General features: G+C 43.4%; 2 protein-coding genes across 2 annotated transcripts; both read right to left on the reverse strand.

Moving 5' to 3' along the window:
- LOC110433046 (ethylene-responsive transcription factor RAP2-11-like) lies at positions 3039-4375 on the reverse strand. Its single transcript, XM_021454632.1, has one exon. The coding sequence runs from the start codon at positions 4286-4288 to the stop codon at positions 3332-3334; it is 957 nt and encodes a 318-aa protein (XP_021310307.1). The 5' UTR covers positions 4289-4375; the 3' UTR covers positions 3039-3331.
- On the reverse strand, positions 8560-17745 carry LOC8055684 (importin-5). Its single transcript, XM_002463026.2, has 19 exons — positions 16321-17745; positions 15804-16007; positions 15235-15339; positions 15072-15137; positions 14704-14868; positions 13755-13829; positions 13527-13678; positions 12951-13086; positions 12788-12857; positions 12586-12713; positions 12439-12495; positions 11016-11201; positions 10797-10889; positions 10412-10564; positions 10247-10313; positions 10024-10160; positions 9283-9374; positions 9143-9209; positions 8560-9036 (listed from the first exon to the last, which is right to left on the reverse strand). The coding sequence occupies exons 1-19, from the start codon at positions 17584-17586 to the stop codon at positions 8872-8874; spliced, it is 3384 nt and encodes a 1127-aa protein (XP_002463071.1). The 5' UTR covers positions 17587-17745; the 3' UTR covers positions 8560-8871.

The following is an 18880-nucleotide window of genomic DNA, read 5'->3' on the forward strand; positions in this document are numbered from 1 at the left end:
CCTGCTTGTCCTCGCATATGCGTTTGTTTCTGCCGGTGTCGTGAGCGTGTCCGCCAGCAGTTTTTTTGGCGCTCCTGCTCCTGCAGCTCATGTCTTCAACCATCGTCCCGTCTCCGTGGAGTAGCTGCAAGCTTGCCAAATGAAAGATGACCGGGTGGTCAGCAACACGCCAACATCGTCAATTCCGTCAGTAGGTACGACAGCGTGGTAACAACTGAGATGTACTCCTATTAGTTTCGCTCACACAAGTTCTTCAGGCTAAGGTTCGAATCTCGTATGAAGAATAAGAACGAGATAGAAAAATAAGAATGAGGTTCAAGCACTTAGAGCTTCTCGCCATGTAAAGGTAATCACTAATTACTACTCAGTTCCATTATTTTTTTTCTCGAATCAAGACTCTGCATCACTGTCTACAATCAAGTATTTAAAGGATAAGAATAAGATTCAAACATGACCTTTTCACCTGCCTCTGTCTGCTCAAGCCTATGCACAATTCCAGATTTTCTCCACTATATCCTCCATGGACTACAGTTGCAACAAGATACTGGTATCTGGATCTATACAGGGGAATCTTCAATCTTTTCCTCTAGCAAGGTTTATAAACAGCTTACTGGCCATCAGCATGTTCATAGAGCTTTCAAGTGGATTTGGAAATCCCCTTGTCAAAACAAAAGAAAATTCTTTTTTCTTGCTTCTCCTAAAGGATTGGTTGAGTACCAGAGTGTTTCTTAGATGCAAGAATATGCATCTAAGACTACAACTGTGTTCTTTGCTGTTGAAGTGGATCTCTTTCACCTGATGCTGGATTGCCTTTTGCTTCTGCTTGCTGGTTTTCTCTGAACCTGTTTATACCCCCTAACTGGCCCTTTTCAAATCTTGGAAAGTTTCAGAGATCAACCTCAACTTCCTTTCTTCATGGAGATTATAATCACAATGTGGTGGGCCATTTGGACGATGCGTAATGATAGCATTTTTAGCCATGTTCCACACTCAATGCAAAGATGCAAGGTGGTCTTCAAGAAAGAATTTCCTCTAGTTATTCTAAGAGCAATGTTTTCATCCAAGTATAGAATTTATGGCTAGAAGCCTTTGTGCAAAATAGCTTTGGAATGGAGGAATGCAAAAACAGAGGAAAAAAAGAAAACACAGAAATTGTAGATGAGTGTAGGTAGAAAACAGAGAAATAAAAAACATAGAAATTTTATAGCAATGAGTGTTTGGAACACAATAATATAAGAACATGTTTATTCCTCCATTCTAGTCAATAAGGACTTGCTCATGCCTCCATTCATAAAGCTTGAAGTGGATGTTTTATTTCCTCCATTCCAAACACCATGTGATGTAAGCAAAATATAGAAATTGGATTCCTTTGAAATTCATATGAAAATCCTCCAATCCAAACAAGTCCTTATTTTCCTTTTGACCTTTTTTTTTTGTTTCTTGAGCTCTGTACTTGGTTTGCTCTTCGCTCTTTCCTTTTCTTAATAAATTTCTAGTAAGGGTTTTCACCCCTCCTGTTTCAAAAAAAAAAAGGCCCAGGTTTTGATGTACATGATTGGGACAGATAAAAAGGCAACCCTGTAGCTGTAGCCTGTAGGGTCTGTTGTCAACAGTAGGAAAATTTGCTCAGCCAGTAAACGCCGCTGCTTAGATTTCTTCTCCCGGTAAACGACGGTGACATTTTTCCAGTGGACCGCAACACTTGCCCTCTGCGTGAGGCACTGAGGCATTAGGACTTGTAACCTGGGAATACTTTTCCCTAATTGCAGCAACTTGCTGGTAATAATAAGGCCTGGTTTAGTTTCCAAATTTTTTTGGTTCGGGGGCACTGTAGCACTTTCGTCTGTTTGTGGTAAATATTATCCAATTATGGACTAACTAGGCTCAAAAGATTCATCTCATGATTTACAGGTAAACTGTGTAATTAGTTTTTATTTTTGACTATATTTAATGTTTCATGCATGTGTCGCAAGATTTGATTTAACAGGAATCTTAAAAAAAGTTTTTGGTTTTTGGAATAAACTAAATAAGGCCTAAATTTGCTTTCGGTCTTTTTTTTTTATTTTGAACTTTGAAATATCAACTCTGTTCCGCTACTATCTCAGTAACAAGATCTTCCACTATCAAGTTTACCTCTTTCAAAAAAAAATGGAGATAGGATAAATTTGAATTTGAAAAAAAAAGGTCCCGGGTTACTGAAAATCTGTCCTGTTTGGAAAGTGAGTTCTGTGAAGCAAATCCTTGTGATCTAGTAGATCCTAAAATTCCTAGTGAATTCCCGGTCCCCGCGTAGGTAAGTGCCTAGAGATTGAACCCTGGTGTACAGCCATGAGCCATTGCAGCTAAGGTCTTGTTTAGTTCGTAAAATTTTTTGTTTTTGGTTATTATAGCACTTTCGTTTTTATTTGACAAACATTGTCCAATTATAGAGTAACTAGATTCAAAAGATCCATCTTATAAATTATAGGTAACTGTGCAATTAGTTTTTATTTTTGTCTACATTTAATGCTCCATATATGCGATCAAATATTCGATGTAACGGAGAATCTTGAAAATTTTTGCAAACTAAGGCCTTGTTTAGTTCGCAAAAATTTTCAAGATTCCCCGTCACATCGAATCTTTGGTTACATGCATGGAGCATTAAATAAAGATAAAAATAAAAACTAATTACGCAGTTTACCTGAAATTTGTGAGATGAATCTTTTGAGCCTAGTTACTCCGTGATTGGACAATGTTTATCAAATAAAAACAAAAGTGCTACAGTAGCCAAAAAGCCAAAATTTTGTCAACTAAACAAGGCCTAAACAAGGCCTAAGTGCCTGCCAAATCTGGCAGATTGCACAGGTTTTTAGTAACAGCCAACAGGGCGAGTTATGATCAAATATTCGTGGAAAAAGAACGAAATTGTACTTTCTACAGACAAGTTAAGATTAGGTGATCGACCTACACGAAGTTAATGACAAACTTGAGTTTCGCAAATCCAAAACGTACATCAAGATTCAAGAGTGCGGTACTCTACTCTGAGATAAGTGCCATTCTGCAGTCAGCACCCAGGAGTCATCACCAAGAAGGACAATTGCGTACTGAACACTGAAATGTGCTATGATTTGCTTTGCCATAAGGCAAAATTTGAGGCATTTTGGCACAGAAATGCATCGACTGACTACACTAGAACGAGCAGGATCCTCTAATGTTCTTGGGTTCCTCTTTACACCGCAGACGCACATACACCTGACACTTGTTACTAATTTCCCCGACAATGGCCAACACCCAGGAGAGAGGTGGAAGAGCAAGAAACGACGACGCACGCGGTTGAGGTGAAGCTAGCTAGCTAATGATGGCAGAGCGGCGAGAGATCCCAGAGCGAGTCGCAGGCAGAGGCGTCGATCACCCGGTCGAAGTACTCCTGCAGGCCGTTCATGGCGTACAGCGACGCCGAGATGCGCCGCTCCACCTTGATCCGCTCGAACTCGGCCATCTCGTCGCCCGGCGTCGCGGCGGCGACGGACTCCTCCGTGGTGCCAGCGGCTGGGACAGCGTCGTCGACGGCCGCGAAGCTGTCCAGCGCTGGGAACTGGCCGAACGCCGAGTCGAACATCCAGGAATCGAACTCCTCGGCGCCCGCGGTGGCGAACTCCGGCCGGTACACCTCGCCGGCGTCCAGTGCGCCGATGCCGCCGTGCGGCATGGCTATGGCGTCGTCGCAGCTGGAGCTGGAGCTGCTCATGCTGCTGCTGCTGCTGGAGCCGCCACCACAAGCACTATTCGTGCTATGACTATTGCTATTGCTATTGCTATTGCTATTGCTTGTGGTGGGAACAGGGGAGCTCGACGCCTGCTGCTTGGCGGCGGCGGCCACAGCGGCCGCGGAGGAGCTCGCCGCGGCGGCCTTGGCCTTCTTGATCTTCTTGTGGTGGAGGAGCCCACGGATGCGGACGGCGAGCGGGCAGTCGGGGGAGATGCGCGGCGCGAAGTTTGTGCGGGCGTCGGTGCCGCGGAGGAGGCGGGCGGCCTCGTCGTAGGCCTTGGCCGCGGCCTCGGCGGTCTCGAAGGTGCCGAGCCACATGCGGATCTTCTGCGTGGTGTCCTTGATCTCCGCCACCCACCGGCCCGACGGGCGCTGCCGGACGCCGACGAACTTGCTGTGGTTGTTGCTGCCCTTCTTCCGGCCCCGTGGCTTGGACGGCTTGGCCTGCGCCGCCGCCTCCTGCTGGTAGTAGTAGTAGTAGCTGCTGTAGTCCTCGAGCTGGAACACTGGTGGCTGCGCCTGGAAGTGGAGGAGCTCCATGTGAGCAAGCTTTCTTGGCTTCGAGCTGCTGGTTGGAGTGGTTGGAGAGGAGGAGGAAGACAGGTGTCGATGCTTGGTACTTCTGGTGGTGATGAGCAGTTGAGCACAGGGGGGAGGATTTATAGTGGATTTCAGGGCATGCAAATTGCAACTTGGAAGGCATCCATCCAGTCACTTGGCAATGGAACCTGTGGGGTTACTGTCAGAGGCTGGTCAAATGCTGGTCTTCCTATGATCATGTCATGGAAATGGAAGTGAGTGTTTGGGGGATAAGGCATCTTGTTGGGATCCTTTTGTCCTTTCAGTTTGTTTTTCGGTTTTGCCCTCATGCATTGTCAGTCAGCAAACTAGCTAAGCCTGTCCTATTTTTTACTTAATAACAAAATTCAGTAGGTTTTTTTTCTTGCTGAATACAATCAACAAAATTGAGGAATTTGTAGCTATAGTGCATCACCACTCACCACTATTTTGACCTTTTGCATTTCCTATCATCTGGATTCTCATTATAATATCATTATCTGCGCTGAATATGAGATATCACTACTTATCATATGAAAGAGAACCATTTTGATTTTGAGTCAATAGAATGGAAATTCCTTTTTCAATTTAAACTTTAAAATCCATTCATGCAGGCCGCAGGCAACAAGCACACTAGAGGTCAGCAAGTACATGCTCCCCACTACTATGCCAAATCACCACTAGCACTAGGTAAAGCTTGGAAGCATCAGTCAAGGGGTCTACTTCTCCTGGTGACTTAAATTACGACGTCTACACCAACATGCATTACCTTAACTGAAAACATTCAGCACACTGATTGGACTAGTTCTTCCCTAGTTTACGATTACCTCGCTAGTCAAGCCACTAACATGAGACCAGGTCTGATATGCTCCATAGCCCGCCATATGGCAGAATTAGAGAGAATGGCGACGATGATTAGGATACAAAGGTAGAAAAGGCTGAACATCAACTTTTCATCAACCACGCCACTTGTGCTTTGTTTATCTTGTTTCTTGACAGATACTGCTATCAACCGAGTCTTTCTCCGTCACTGGATGATGTGTAGTTTTGTCCTTTGTTAGTTCAATTTTGGGAGCCCTTCAATTTTTCAGAGCATCTTTTGTACTGATAACATATTCAGCCGCCCCAAATTGTTTTTCGTAGTATTAAATGCTTACAAGTAAGCTTTAGTACTTCAAACATACTCCTACTTCAAAGAAAGTGTTACTTTGACACGGACATTGGTGTGGGTGTCTGTTTTGTCCGAGTGTGTAAACTCTATTTCTCTTAATAAATTGTCCGAGTGTGTAAACTCTATTTCTGTTAATAAAACATGTGTGGGTGGCATGTTCGCGGAAACAAAAAATTCGAGTGTTGGTTGCCTAAGAAAAACTTTACCAAAAATGGTAATGTGTTAATGTCTCTTCTGGGATATATGATAAAGTGTTTTGTCCTAGTGTGTAAACTCTATTTCTCTTAATGAAACACATGCAGGTGGCATGTTCGCGGAAACAAAAAATTCGAGTGTTGCTTGCCTAAGAAAAATTTTACCAAAAGTGGTAATGTTAATGTCTCTTTGGGGATATACGATAAAGTTACTGGATATAGTGACATGTGTCAAGTCCAACTCGAATTTGGTGAATTCTTGTTGACATGAGAGCTTTTGTTAAGGGATGGGTGTGAAAGGTAGATCCCCTTTTCTATTGAAGTAGAGACGGGGTGATTGATCTTTTTTGAATCCCGTCTTACTGGCCAAATGGTAGTACAGCTTCGCTACGGATACACAAAAATCCATATCGCAAATAGGTTTCCAACTTAACTCGTTCATGATTTCCTTTTAGGGAACGAGCACTTGAGTTCAAGGAACAACAACCGGAGTCTTAAGGCTGTGATTTTTGCAATAGGAGACAAATCTACAGCCTGGAGAATCTTTGCTTGGCTTTGAGACTTGCAGGTTGAAACAATTCTATAGCCGGTTAAAACTGAAGCAAGTATGACGGCAAAAGCTTTCTTGATATCTCCAAACTAAAGAGACGGCACTGCTAGTTTAATGAAATAGTTCTTTGCGCCCATAATGAACTGTTAAGGGTAAACAAACCTATATTCCTCGGTCATCAACAAGCATTATTTTCTTCTACCACTTGAGAAAAGGTCACCGTCATGGCTGATAGCCACATCACGGACTCCTTCAACCTCAAGCTAGGGCATGCCTACCTCACCTATCAAAAAGGCAAACTTTGTACAATTGTGGCGCGTCATTGGATGATGTAGTTTTGTCCTTTGTTAGTTCAATTTTGGGAACCCTTCAATTTTTAGTAGCATCTTTTTTACTGATAACATATTCAGCCGTCTCCAAATTGTTTTTCCTAGTATTAAATGCTTACAAGTTAGCTTTAGCACTTCAAACATATTTCAAAGAAAGTGTTACTCCAACATGGACATGGGTGTCGGAATCCGACTCATGTTCGTGTGTCGGTTGGATAAGAAAAACTTAATGGAAGTGGTTAACGTTAATGTCTCTTCGAGGATATTCAATAAAGTTACTAGGCAAAGTGACAAGTGTCAATACATCATGGATTTGATGAATTCTTGTTGACATGAGAGTTTTATAAAGGAGCAGGTGTGAAAGGTCGATTCCCCCTTTTCTATTGAAATACATAAGGGGGTAATTGATCCTTTTTTTTTAATCACATCTTACTAGCCAAATGGTGGTAAAAGCTTCACTACGGAGTTTCAAAAAAAAACTTCAATACACAAAAATCAACACTTGACTACTCGATCATGTTTTCTTTTTTGGAACGGGCACTTGATGAGTTCAAGAAACAATTCTATATAGCCGGTAGAATCTTTAGTTGCCCTTGAGACAAATCTTAAAGCTGGAGTCTTAAAGCTGTGATTATTACAGTAGGAGACAAATCTAGAGCCTGTAGAATCTTTGGTTACCCTTGAGACGTGCAACAATTCTATATAGCCGGTTAAAACTGAAGCAACCATGACGGCAAAAGATTTCTTGATATCTCCAACCTAAAGAGACGGCACTGCTAGTTTAATGAAATAGGTCTATGCGGATAAACAAACCTACATTCCTCGGTCATCAACGGGCATTATTTTCTTCTATCATACCACTTGAGAAAGGGTCATCGTCATGGCTGATAGCCACATCCCATCACGGACTCCTTCAACCTTAAGCTAGGGCATGCCTGCCTACCTCACCTATCAAAAAGGCAAACTTTGTCAAATTGTGGCTCGTCATTCCACTACATAAACTATGTTCAACCTGCTGATTGAGCAATAGGATAGGAGTACTAATCAAGATGACTCCAAGAGGTTATGGCTTGTAAAGCTCTTGTTTCATAGCAGCGCAGATGCCTTGTTTGTCGCTGTCAAAAGTGCATTAATTTGTCGAGCTTGGTGGGCTACTTGCGCTAACACGACAAAAGACCACTTTTTTGGGCAGCAGCAACGTCAAGAAGATGGCATCTTGGCATCGACTTTTGGGTTGGTTTCATATTTGTCTTCGGGTGCCGAGCCGCCATGGAGCTGGAAAAAATGGACATATTCCAGCCGTGTTTTAGGATGTAAACCTGTCGCGACCCATTCTTGCTCACTGCTGATGTCACAACTTTTCGCAGAGAAGAGCCGAAGATTATCTGAAAGGCACCCTGTCGAATTTGTTAGTACGATTGATTCTGCTGCTGCGCTGTGACGAATGTACCTGCTTTGTGATTTGTATACAATTTCAAACAAGGACTAACTGGCTATAGGAAATTGGGACGGTATACAAGCTCCACATGATACGGCTTAATTGATATTAGGTAGCCCGGATAACAATTTCAGTTGGGAATCCCCAACCGTCGCGAATCTTCAACTCCACTGCAGATTTTTTTGATGCCACTCGTATGCAGACAAGGTCAAAACAACTGAAGCAACCGCTGTCATCATAGCACCAGATGGGAATTTGCAACGGTTTTACCACTGAACATATTAGCTATTTGCTCCGGGTTTGTTCACTGAACAAATTAGCAATGAAGCAAAAGTTGTCAAACGACACCAAATACGCACCTCCGTTTGAACGATCCGGCTTAAATTCAAGCAAATCAAAGGTTTGCTCAGAGAGGTAAAAACGGCTTTTTATACAAAGCTGGTGAACATTTATTTATCAATTACTATTACATGATCCCAGGGAAGGAGATTCTGCATCTTCAAACACAGCACATTTTAATAATTTGCAACTTAGAAAAATAAATAACTACAGAATTAAATAGCAGCGAAGGTAAGCAGAAAGAAATCACTCCACTCAAATGTATAATGATCTCATTACCAAAACTGCATATGTCCAACCCATCCAACAATAAATCCCACCATTTCCCTTGCACCTCTGTTGCAGCACCTCAAGCCATATTTCGAATACAAGACAATATACACTCTATATCAAAACCATGTGTGGTGGCAGCTTCCAGTTCGTTGAAGCAAGCAATGCATTCACAAATTACCCCACCCAGAAAAAAGATTCCACATAAAGAATTGGCTGACAAAACATCAAGAAAAATAAACAAGCCCAGACCTTGCAGCGACAGAAAAAACGACTATGTCGACAAGATGGACTGTAGCAGTAGCTGTTGCTGCGGTTGCAAGTTGGAAAACGTTGATGCAAGAAAATCAGGAGGCAAAGTCTGCTGGAAACGCCTCAAGATATTCACCATCCTGTTTCTAGTTTCATCTGTGGCGAGTTCTGTTCCATTGCACAAAACCTACAGCAGATTGGAAAAATAAACCATTCAGGAATTCATTCATGACAGTTGAACAAAATTACATGGATATGTAGGAAAATAAAGTAAAATAATGCCCATGCATTACCTCTGCAAAAATTGAAACAATTTTAGGAAGATACTGGCTTTGAGGACCGAGAATTTCAGAATCCGACCTGCATGCAGAAATGGTTATGATAAACCGCAAAAGCATTATCCTTGTTGGCAGATTTCCAGTCATGAGCCTACCTCTCCACCATTGAGCAAAGTTGTTCATGTACAACTTTAGCTTCAATCTTGTCGTCTTTTATAGGCAAGCAGCTAAGCCAGGCTGGAATAACCTGAGAAGCATGAAATGATTCAGTTTGGAATAGTTCCATGTGCAGAGTAACTTTCTCCTGGCAAAGCTAACAGCAAAATGAACACCATGCAGTACACTTAAGCTTAGGGTGTGTGCTATGATGAATTTTTGTGGTCCATCTTCTCAATCCTCGCTTTTTTTTTTGTTTGCATGTTTGCATAGAATAAGTTGGTTCTCCACCACTCTATACCTCGCAAGCAACAATTAGAACAAGCATCGGGAAAGGGTAATTCCACCAAAATTCATGGGACGAACTCGATGCACCACCTCATCTAGGATGGGTTGGTTCCTCAAACCAAAAACCCTCCCTAAGGTCTCTGTGTCTCACTAGTCATTCCCTATCTCCTCGAGTGTGTTTTTTGTGAGGATCTAATCTGCAGCAGGTCCTCCAGCCCCACCTCACCTTACAACTCTCCAGTCTCCCCCTCCTTTCCCTTATGATTTATTAACACCTAGGGTGCACCAAACGACTTCTGCAAAAATGTGTCACATTTGGTTGACAATGGATATAGCCTACAAATTTATCATATCGCAACTACACAATTATCTCAAGCAAGTTGCAAAAGGCACATTTACTAGAAAATATTGGCCATATCATCAGGAAAAGATGCTGAGATTAGAGCATATACCTGAGCTGCATCAATACCATCACGATGAAATTGGCATATTTTTCCAAGTGCCGAAACAGCATTATCATATGCCATGATATTGTCTGGAAGTCGTGCCTCAGGATGTCTTATAACATTGTTTAATTTCGATAGGGCCTCTGAAATCGGAATCAACACATTGTTGGTTAGGTTGGAAATGTCAGGTAAAATATAAGTGTAAACACTTAAAATATAAAGAACCTACCTCCTACTAGAGGGCGAAAAACATGACCACCAAACTCGGCACATACACCCACACCATAGACAGCAGCCTAAATGAAGAAATGATCCAGCATTACATCAGTGTTCAATTTGACCTAGTAAAAAGGGTGAATGGATCAAGGGAACATGACAGAACAAAAAAACAGACCTGCCGAACATCTGAATTTTCATCGTTTGAAGCCTCCAAAAGGAAAGGAAGGTATGTGTCATAATACTTCAAAGCTGATTCACGGCATTGCTCTGCAACATCATCAAAAATACAGATAGCTATCCTTCTCTCTTCGGGTGTTTTATCCTTTCCCTGCAAAACCACAAGGTACCAAAATGAGATAGAATAAAACCCAAAAAAAGATAGCATGGAGGCATCACACAGCAAGTTAAGAATGGAAAAACACACCAGGCTAATACTGATAAGGGGAAAAAACATTAGAACACAAGCATGACCAAATATCAGCATGCAATAACTGCAAAATTACTTGCAATAAAAAAGAGCTCTTACAAACAACAAAATAGGCAGGGTTCAATTGACTTACCAACATTGGTGTAATGTACATAGAGAGCTCTTCAAAAAAGGGCAAGAAAGAAGCTTTGAAGGTTTTAATCAAAGTTCCTAGGCACTCGCTGACCTGGAAGTTTAAAGAACGTAAATTTAAAAAGAAAAAACAGGTTAGCCTTTTAACATAACTTGCAGAAGACAGTAGCATTGAAACAACTCAGGGGCAAACAGACAAGCGATTTCTAGACAAATAAACCTGATCAAATACTTCCTCCTCCTGTTCATTCTCTTCTTTGAGTAGCTCTCCTTCATCAGCATCAAAATCTTCCGCTTTTGTTCTCTCAGAACGTTCTCTTTTCCGGGTAGCGCTGGCTATAATGACATTTTTAATCTCATCCGAGATAGCTCGTACTTGGGTTTGATCAAGCAGAAGACCAGAAAGCTGCTCAATGAGTAACATCAATGTTCAGTGACACAGCCACAAATTATTTCAAAATAGAGAATATTTAAAAACTCATGCAAGGAGAGACCAACAAAACTACTGCACATTTGTTCCATACTTCCATTCCACAGAACATAGCTAAATGTTTCCTCCCCGTTTTTAGAAAATCAATAAGTGATGATCACACATCCGCACAAAAACACAACCCAGTAGCATACACCCCATTACATACTGACAAATAAAACAGCAGAAAGCACAATCATGTGCATAAATCGTGAGCACTAAGATTATATCCCTAGGTGGTGGAGCAGTAACTTCATGTTCTGCCACCACAAGGGGTGGTGCCCTCTGTTCTATTTATAAGGTGCATCTAAGCTCAGCAAGGTCTTCAAATTCATTCTGACAATTTATTTCTTCAATCCAGACAGTTATATTCTGGTAGAAGTACAAAGATCACTCATCTAAACTCCATATAATATCCTAAATTTAGCTGCTTAGACCCCAATTGGCAACCTTTGGCAAGAGTACCAAGCTTTGCCTGGTTGAGCAAGAGTGCAAAAAACTGACCACTCAATGTAATGTTATTCAAACTGTTTTATTTATCATAATTCACTACATGAGACTACCATCAGCAATTCTGAATAAAAAATGGATGAACAATCTCAGACATACTGAACAATAGAAGATATTTTTAAACGCTTTCTACAAAAGATCATTTCAACAAATAGAGCAATATCTTTATTCCAGAAATGGTAATAACTTTCTGCTTCAAGAAGACAAGACAACATGTGCAGGATAAAGACCATGGGCCCATGCAATTCTGCACATATCGTGATACAGAACTTTCAGGCTAAAAAAATACTCCCTCCATCCCAAATTGTAAGTCATTCCAAGAATCTTGGAGAGTCAAACTTTTCTAAGTTTGACCAAATTTTTAAATTATAAAATAATTATTATTATGGTACTAAGTATCATTAGATTCTTTCTTAATTATATTTTTATAGTATACTCGCTTTACGTTACAAATCTTAGTATTTTTCTCTATATTTTTGGCCAAACGTGAAAATGTTTTGACTCTCCAAGATTATTGGAATGACTTACAATTTGGGATGGAGGGAGTACATGCCTAGCAGTATTCCTACTGTTTCTTGAAGACCAAAACATCCAAGTGAAGCTTTAAAACCTCTATCATGGACAATATTTAAAGTTATCAAGCAGATGGTGTGAAGTTACAAACCTGCATACACTCATTTAAAGAATCCAGCATGGATGAGCACATTTCTGTTTCTGGCTCCTGTACAAAGGATGCCAAAAAAAAACAGTTTGGGTATCAGCATGGGTAAAAAAAACAATAACCAAACTGCTGAGATATCTTCAAATAGACCTTGTGCAGTGCTTCAACAAGTGCTGGAATTATGTAGTCAGACAACTGTTTAACATAAGACTGATCACGGCCTTGAGCCTGCCCCTTCTCAACAGCCAACTTTGCCGAGCGTAGGAGTTCAGGCATGGCTGCATTATGTCCAGAAATTGTAAAAAGAGCAAATCTAAGTGCACGACTAAATCATACTGAAACTTTAAAATACCTGCAACAGCAGCTCTTCTGACTTCCTCGTGGAAGTAAAACTTCAGCAGAGGGACCAACGTTGGGGCAACCTACATGAAAAATTATAATCAATCACATGCTGGAAAGGTGCAGCCAGAACTTGAGGGACTTAGACATTAGATACGTTTAATGTGATAATGAACCTGATCAATCCATGGGAAGAAACCCTCCTTAAGCTCATCAGCATAGCAGCACAGCATGTTGCAAGCTGTTGCTTTCTCTTCCAGCACACTAGTTCGGATTCCAATTCTTTTGTCACCAAGTGTGATTGTTTCAATGCTGTATAAAACACAGAAACTTAGGGTAAGTGTCAGAAAAAAAAATATACATACACATTCAAATGTATGATGCATTCCTTGACCCACCAGAAAAGGGGGTGTGACAAAACATTACCATGATATTAATAAACAAATAAAAGCATGTGAGAAGTCCATAAATAACAAGGCATCTGCCAACTATAGTCTATAGGCATATTACATCTATACAAGTCCATATATCGTTGCAACTGTACAAAAGCAACAAGGATAAAAACATTTCAAGAGAATGTGAGAAGTCCATAAATAAATAAAAGCATGTGAGAAGTCCATAAATAGCAAGAGGTATAGATAGTTCATGTATAAGGTGCTGTATAAGGTGGCAATAGTCTGCCATGATTCAGGATTAGGGCAACAAATTCTAATCAAGTAAATAAAAACATTTCAAGAGAATGGATAACAGACCTATCATCATCTGACTCAATATCATCATCTGATTCGGCTGAAGTAATCGTAACATCAGGCTTCAGCTGAGCAGACTGAAGCAGTGGAGGCATAACAACACTCATGTAAGGAAGAAAATCCTGTCCAAGACATTTGCATAGCCTGGCCCAAGCCTATAACATGTGGAGATAGGTGTTAGACATGTTTAAGGTGCTATTAAGCCTAGATTCCATTGCTCTGAAGCAATACCTGCAACATGTAGCTGGTAATTGGATCATCTGTTTCCATCGGAGCTCCTTGCAAAGCCATAAGTACTTCCATAACCTAGCAGAGGGCAGATGATTAGAATATTAGAATAATAATAATAATAATAATAATAATAATAATATCAAAGCTGATGAGCAAAGAACATATAGGATTTGTTTGGCTCATGGGATGGAACCATTCCATCCTACTTTTGCCGGTGTTTGGTTCAACAACCTAGGGATGAAGGCACTCCAGAGTAAGAATATTACTACAAGATTCAGGCTCCGCTCATTCTTACAAAAAGGCAGAACGTGTTCATCTCTTTTTCACGGCGTTTTCACCATTTCTCTCTCCAACCTTGCTCTCTATCTCTCTCCAAGGCGGCAGCAGTGCGATCAGCGGTGACGGGCGCGCCCGTGAGGCGAGCGATGGGCGTGGACCGAGCAACAGTGGTGGACGGGCACACGAGGGCTGGTACCGAGCGAGAGCGGACACAAGGGATCCGACGGACGCTGGCACGAGGAATCTGTAGCAGAGAAGAACGAATAGATGGGGAAGGGCATATTTGTGTAACATGCTGGTCCCACAGTTAACGGGATTAACTGATCTGCTATCTGGTTCAGTCCCTTCAATCAAACACGGAAACAGAACTGATCCATCCTTGCTACTAAACAATAAACTAGGCATGGAACCGTTCCATTCTACCTCGCTCTCCAACCAAACACACCCATAAAGAGCAAGCTGAGTGGAGCTGGTATCCTCAGTAACGATTCTATCAAACAGGAAACCTATGCATTTCCTGGGGATTCTGACGCGTTTGTGGGAACATGTTGAACAATGAAACTGACTCAACATGGACAGTGATGGAAAATCAATTACAAGTTATTTGCAACCAATTAGAATATTATTTGCAATCTGCAAGAAAACATGACAGTTGGAAGGAGATGCCAACCTGCCTTGCGTCGTCTCTGAACTTGTCCTTACCCACAGCCATTCCTACCAAACTTATACACTCCATGGACTTGGCACGAAGCATCCTATTGGACTTATCAGTTGCATGCATCAAGATAGATTTTAGGTATGGCATAACAGCATCATAGTATTTCTTGAAGTGGTCCTGCAAGACAAACAAAAAAAAAGTTATGTCATAATGTCATAAACTTATTATCAGCTAGACAAACAAAAAAATGCTGTCATAATATTATGAAGTTGTTACTATCAGCAAGCTAGAAAGCACTACAACTACAACTATGGACAACCCTATGATGCACGATAACATAGATCCATATAATAGCATAAAACTCCCATGTGAACAATTACCTGTGATGAATCTGCTACTGACGCTAGAGCTGTCAATGCTCCCTCCTGCACCATTTGCTTGCCATTCTAGAATATGAACATGAGCAGTTAGCATGTTTACTAACCATGATAACAAATTATTTGAAGCAAGCTGAAACCTAATTCAACACAAGTAAATGCATACCTGAAGAAGAACAAGTAATTTGTTCACGATTCCATCCAGGTAAGGCGTCAAAATTTCCGGTGTACAATTCTCACTAAAATTCAAAATTGCTGAAGCTGCATGTGCCTGCCAACAAGAATAGCAAATTAGCAATAGTCGCCAGGTCCTAAGATGTATGACATGAATAGGTACACAGGCTGATTTAGAAAATAGGCATAAAGAATTGTATTGTATAAACTTAATATCTCAATCCACACAGAACACTTAAAACAACATTCAGTTCAGAACGCTGGCATCCATAAAGTGCTACCTTCTATTAACGCTTCACTTTTTGTGATGGTGACGAAACAATTAACTCAGTAGTTGTTTGGTAATTAAATTATTTTTTATTGAATAAACTTCTTAGGTCGAGGATCAAAAGAAATTCGTTTATATTTAGATGTGCTAACTGCCCGCATCTATTTATAACATGTAAAATGCACAAGTCATCTTGGTCCACATCAAGCTGTTTATTGATGCAACCTCGATTACAAAATAAGTATTGCAAGCACAAGGATGTGAGATAAGGTTTTGCTGACATGACAACTGACCTGAACTCGTGGATTCTGGAAATCATCCATAGCGTTCGCCAATGCAGGCAGCACCTGCTGGTGGTAATGAACTTGAAGATCAGGACCCAAATCCGTAGAGAGCTGACCAATGGCATTGATAGCAGCCCATCTCACACGCGGGTGGGGATGTTGAAATCCATTCAATATCATCGAAACGACTTGTTCCAAATTTTTAAGCATAACCTGGCAGTAAAAAAAAGAACCAATGAGAAGATCGGCCAATTTCGGAAATTTTCATTCACGTGACACAACAGAACAGATAGCATCCTGTGGTCTAATACTAGCCAACAGCTCTTGCAGAATTGGCAATTTAGTATTTGTCAGGCCATTACACAAGATGAATCCATGGACAAAAATATTGTTCATAACATCCCGTTTCCTGATGCTGTGATGCAACATGCTAAAAATTACCCAAAAAAAGAAAAACAAATATCCTTTGGGTTGATCAACTGATTACTAAATATTTGGCATACTTATAAAGTTAAATCAGGCTAACCTTTGCACATCCTTCCGCAATCTGTGCAAGTGTAATGAGCGCAGCATGGTGCTTCTGCCACTCAGGAGCAGACAGGTACTGTGGTAGCAGCTCAGATGCAATTGGCACAATTGCGTTCCCTCCAATGGCGATGGCAAGGCGGTCAAGGCACTCCTGTGCCACTCCATAGTTGTTCCCTTCCCCTGCGTCCTCATCTTCAGTTTCAGCAGAGTGCCATGCAGGGTCATCCTCGACATCAAGCAGCATCTGCATCAGCACTGCAAACAGCCTACCAACAAACTGGGGGAGTCGCCGCATCATTCCTGGTGCACGCTCCCTAGCCTCAGCAAGGGTAATCACAAACTCCACCGCCAAGTGTCTGGTCCCATCTTCCAGCTGTGCAGCCTCAGCAACTTGCAACATTGCCCCCACCACATCAGCAATCTGCCTCCTCAGGAACCTTGGCTCAGCGCCAGCAAGCTCGACGAGCAGCTCCAGTGCCTCCTGCGCAGAGGCCTCCTGGCCAGAGTTTAGGCAATCAGTGAGCGCCCTCATCATTGCTGGGAGCAAATCCTGCATCTTATCCCGGTCGGAGTTGGTTGGCAGGCACTGGACGAGGTTGACTGCGGCACCCAGGGCGGCAATCCGAACATCAGGGGACGTGGGATGCGCCAGGGCGGAGGCGAGGAGGTTGTGGATAGTCATCAGATGGTCGAGGAGCGACTCCGCGATGTAATCCGCCAGCCTCGCGAAGATAAGCAGCGCTGACTCCTGGAGGTTGGGCGCCTCAGCACCCGACGCAGCGCGGAAGAGGAACGGCAGCAGCTCGGGCCAGGCGTTCTCGGGCAGCAGCGAGGCGGCGAGCTCAGAGACGGCGTCGCAGACCTTCTTAGCGATGGGCTTGGGAGGATCGGACTGGAGCGCGGAGAGGAGGTGCGCCTTGAGCGCGGTCTGCCCCGCGGGAGAGAGCTGCGGCCAGAGCGGCGCCGGGGACGCGGCTGCGTTGTTGGAGGATGCGTCGGAGGACGGGGTCGGGGAGAGGACCTTCCGGAGGAGGACCCCCGCCATGGCGCGCAGGTCAGCGGGGGTGGCAGGCGCCGCGAGCGAGGTGGCGAGCCTCAGCGCGAGGGGCTCCGGGTGCGAGGCCCGGAGGCGGTGGAAGGCGGCCTCGGCGGCGGAGCGGTCGGCGTTGGAGGACGACATGAGCGTCGAGAGCAGCGCGTCGAACGCCGCCGGGTCGCCCCCCAGCAGCGCGGCGGCCGCGGCCTGGTCCTCGGCGGACGCCATCGGATCGGAATCGAATCCGGGGGCGAGCGGGCGGGCGGGCGGACGGCGGCGGTTAGGGTTTGAGGGAGGGTTGAACCGGTGGTGGCGGCGGCGGGAAGGGGAGGGTGAGGGTGGTGGAGAGAGAAATTGAGGGAGACTCGGGGGTTGGGTTTAATATTATATGGGTAGGGTTTGGGAGATGCGGCTCTCGAGCGCGACTGCGCGAGCGCTGGCAGCCGGGGGGGACGTGGGGTGGCCGAGTGGGGCTGGGGCGCCGCCGCCGTGAGAACGAGAGCGGCTGCCGGCTCGCCTTGCCTGTGTGGGTTTGGTTCGATTTCGTTACGGGCGGGGTTCGGGGTTTTGGGGAAGTTGGGTTCGGGCCGGTTTGTTTCGCGGGCGGGATTCCCTTGTCCAGTTGTCCCCGTCACCTTTCCATCGTGTCCCGTGGATTTTCGCAGCGATTCGCTGATTTTTTGCGTCTGCCGAAACCGACCGCTCGGCTCGGCTCGGCTCGTGCCCCCATGGGCATGGCCTGGGATCCGTTTCGCTTCGCCGATGCTTCCTTTCTCCTTGCCGCGCTGCGTCTTTTCGGCGAGCACGGGGGGTTCTGGGTTTTACAGCTGGTGGTCTGAGCTGGGCGCGTGGATGGATGGAATGGATGGACAGGAGAAGGTGGTGACGGCCATGGAGGACTATGATTGGGCATTGATGGGTACAGGCAGGCGGCCGGGTGCCATCTTCCCCGCGTCATCATTGATGCACGGTTCTATTGTATTAAACAGTAACGCCACAGCAGGGCTCGTCCTGGGTGCTGAAAATCCCCCAGGTAATGTTTGGTAAATGAGATAGGAAAATGATATCCCACGAACTAAGGCCTGGTCAGAGCAAAATGAGTTCGGGATTCATTTCTGAAAGTTAAAGCTTATATAAATTAGCTAAACAGTTCCGGCCACGAATCTTTCTATAGAGTTATTCTCAGCCAAACCAATGACCCCTAGTCATTTATTCTTCGCATCTCATTTTCCTGTTCTAATTCTACCTCCTGGCACGAGAAGTATCTTAGTGCTAACGATATTTGTGCGTGTATACACGAAAGCTGTGACCGACCTAAGAGAGACTAGTTGATTTTTTTTAACATAAGAAAATATGCAGAAACATTCAAGTTCGAAAAGCATGAATGTACCTACCGTAACTAGGCTCACTTCGTGTTCGTGCCTATGCATCTTTTTTCACGAGGATGTTCATGTTTGTACATATAATGCAATAGTTTGTATATACATTATATCATGGTACTACAAGTTATCTAGCAAAATAT

The sequence above is a fragment of the Sorghum bicolor genome, chromosome 2 (assembly GCF_000003195.3).
Source record: "Sorghum bicolor cultivar BTx623 chromosome 2, Sorghum_bicolor_NCBIv3, whole genome shotgun sequence".
Lineage (NCBI taxonomy): Eukaryota > Viridiplantae > Streptophyta > Magnoliopsida > Poales > Poaceae > Sorghum > Sorghum bicolor.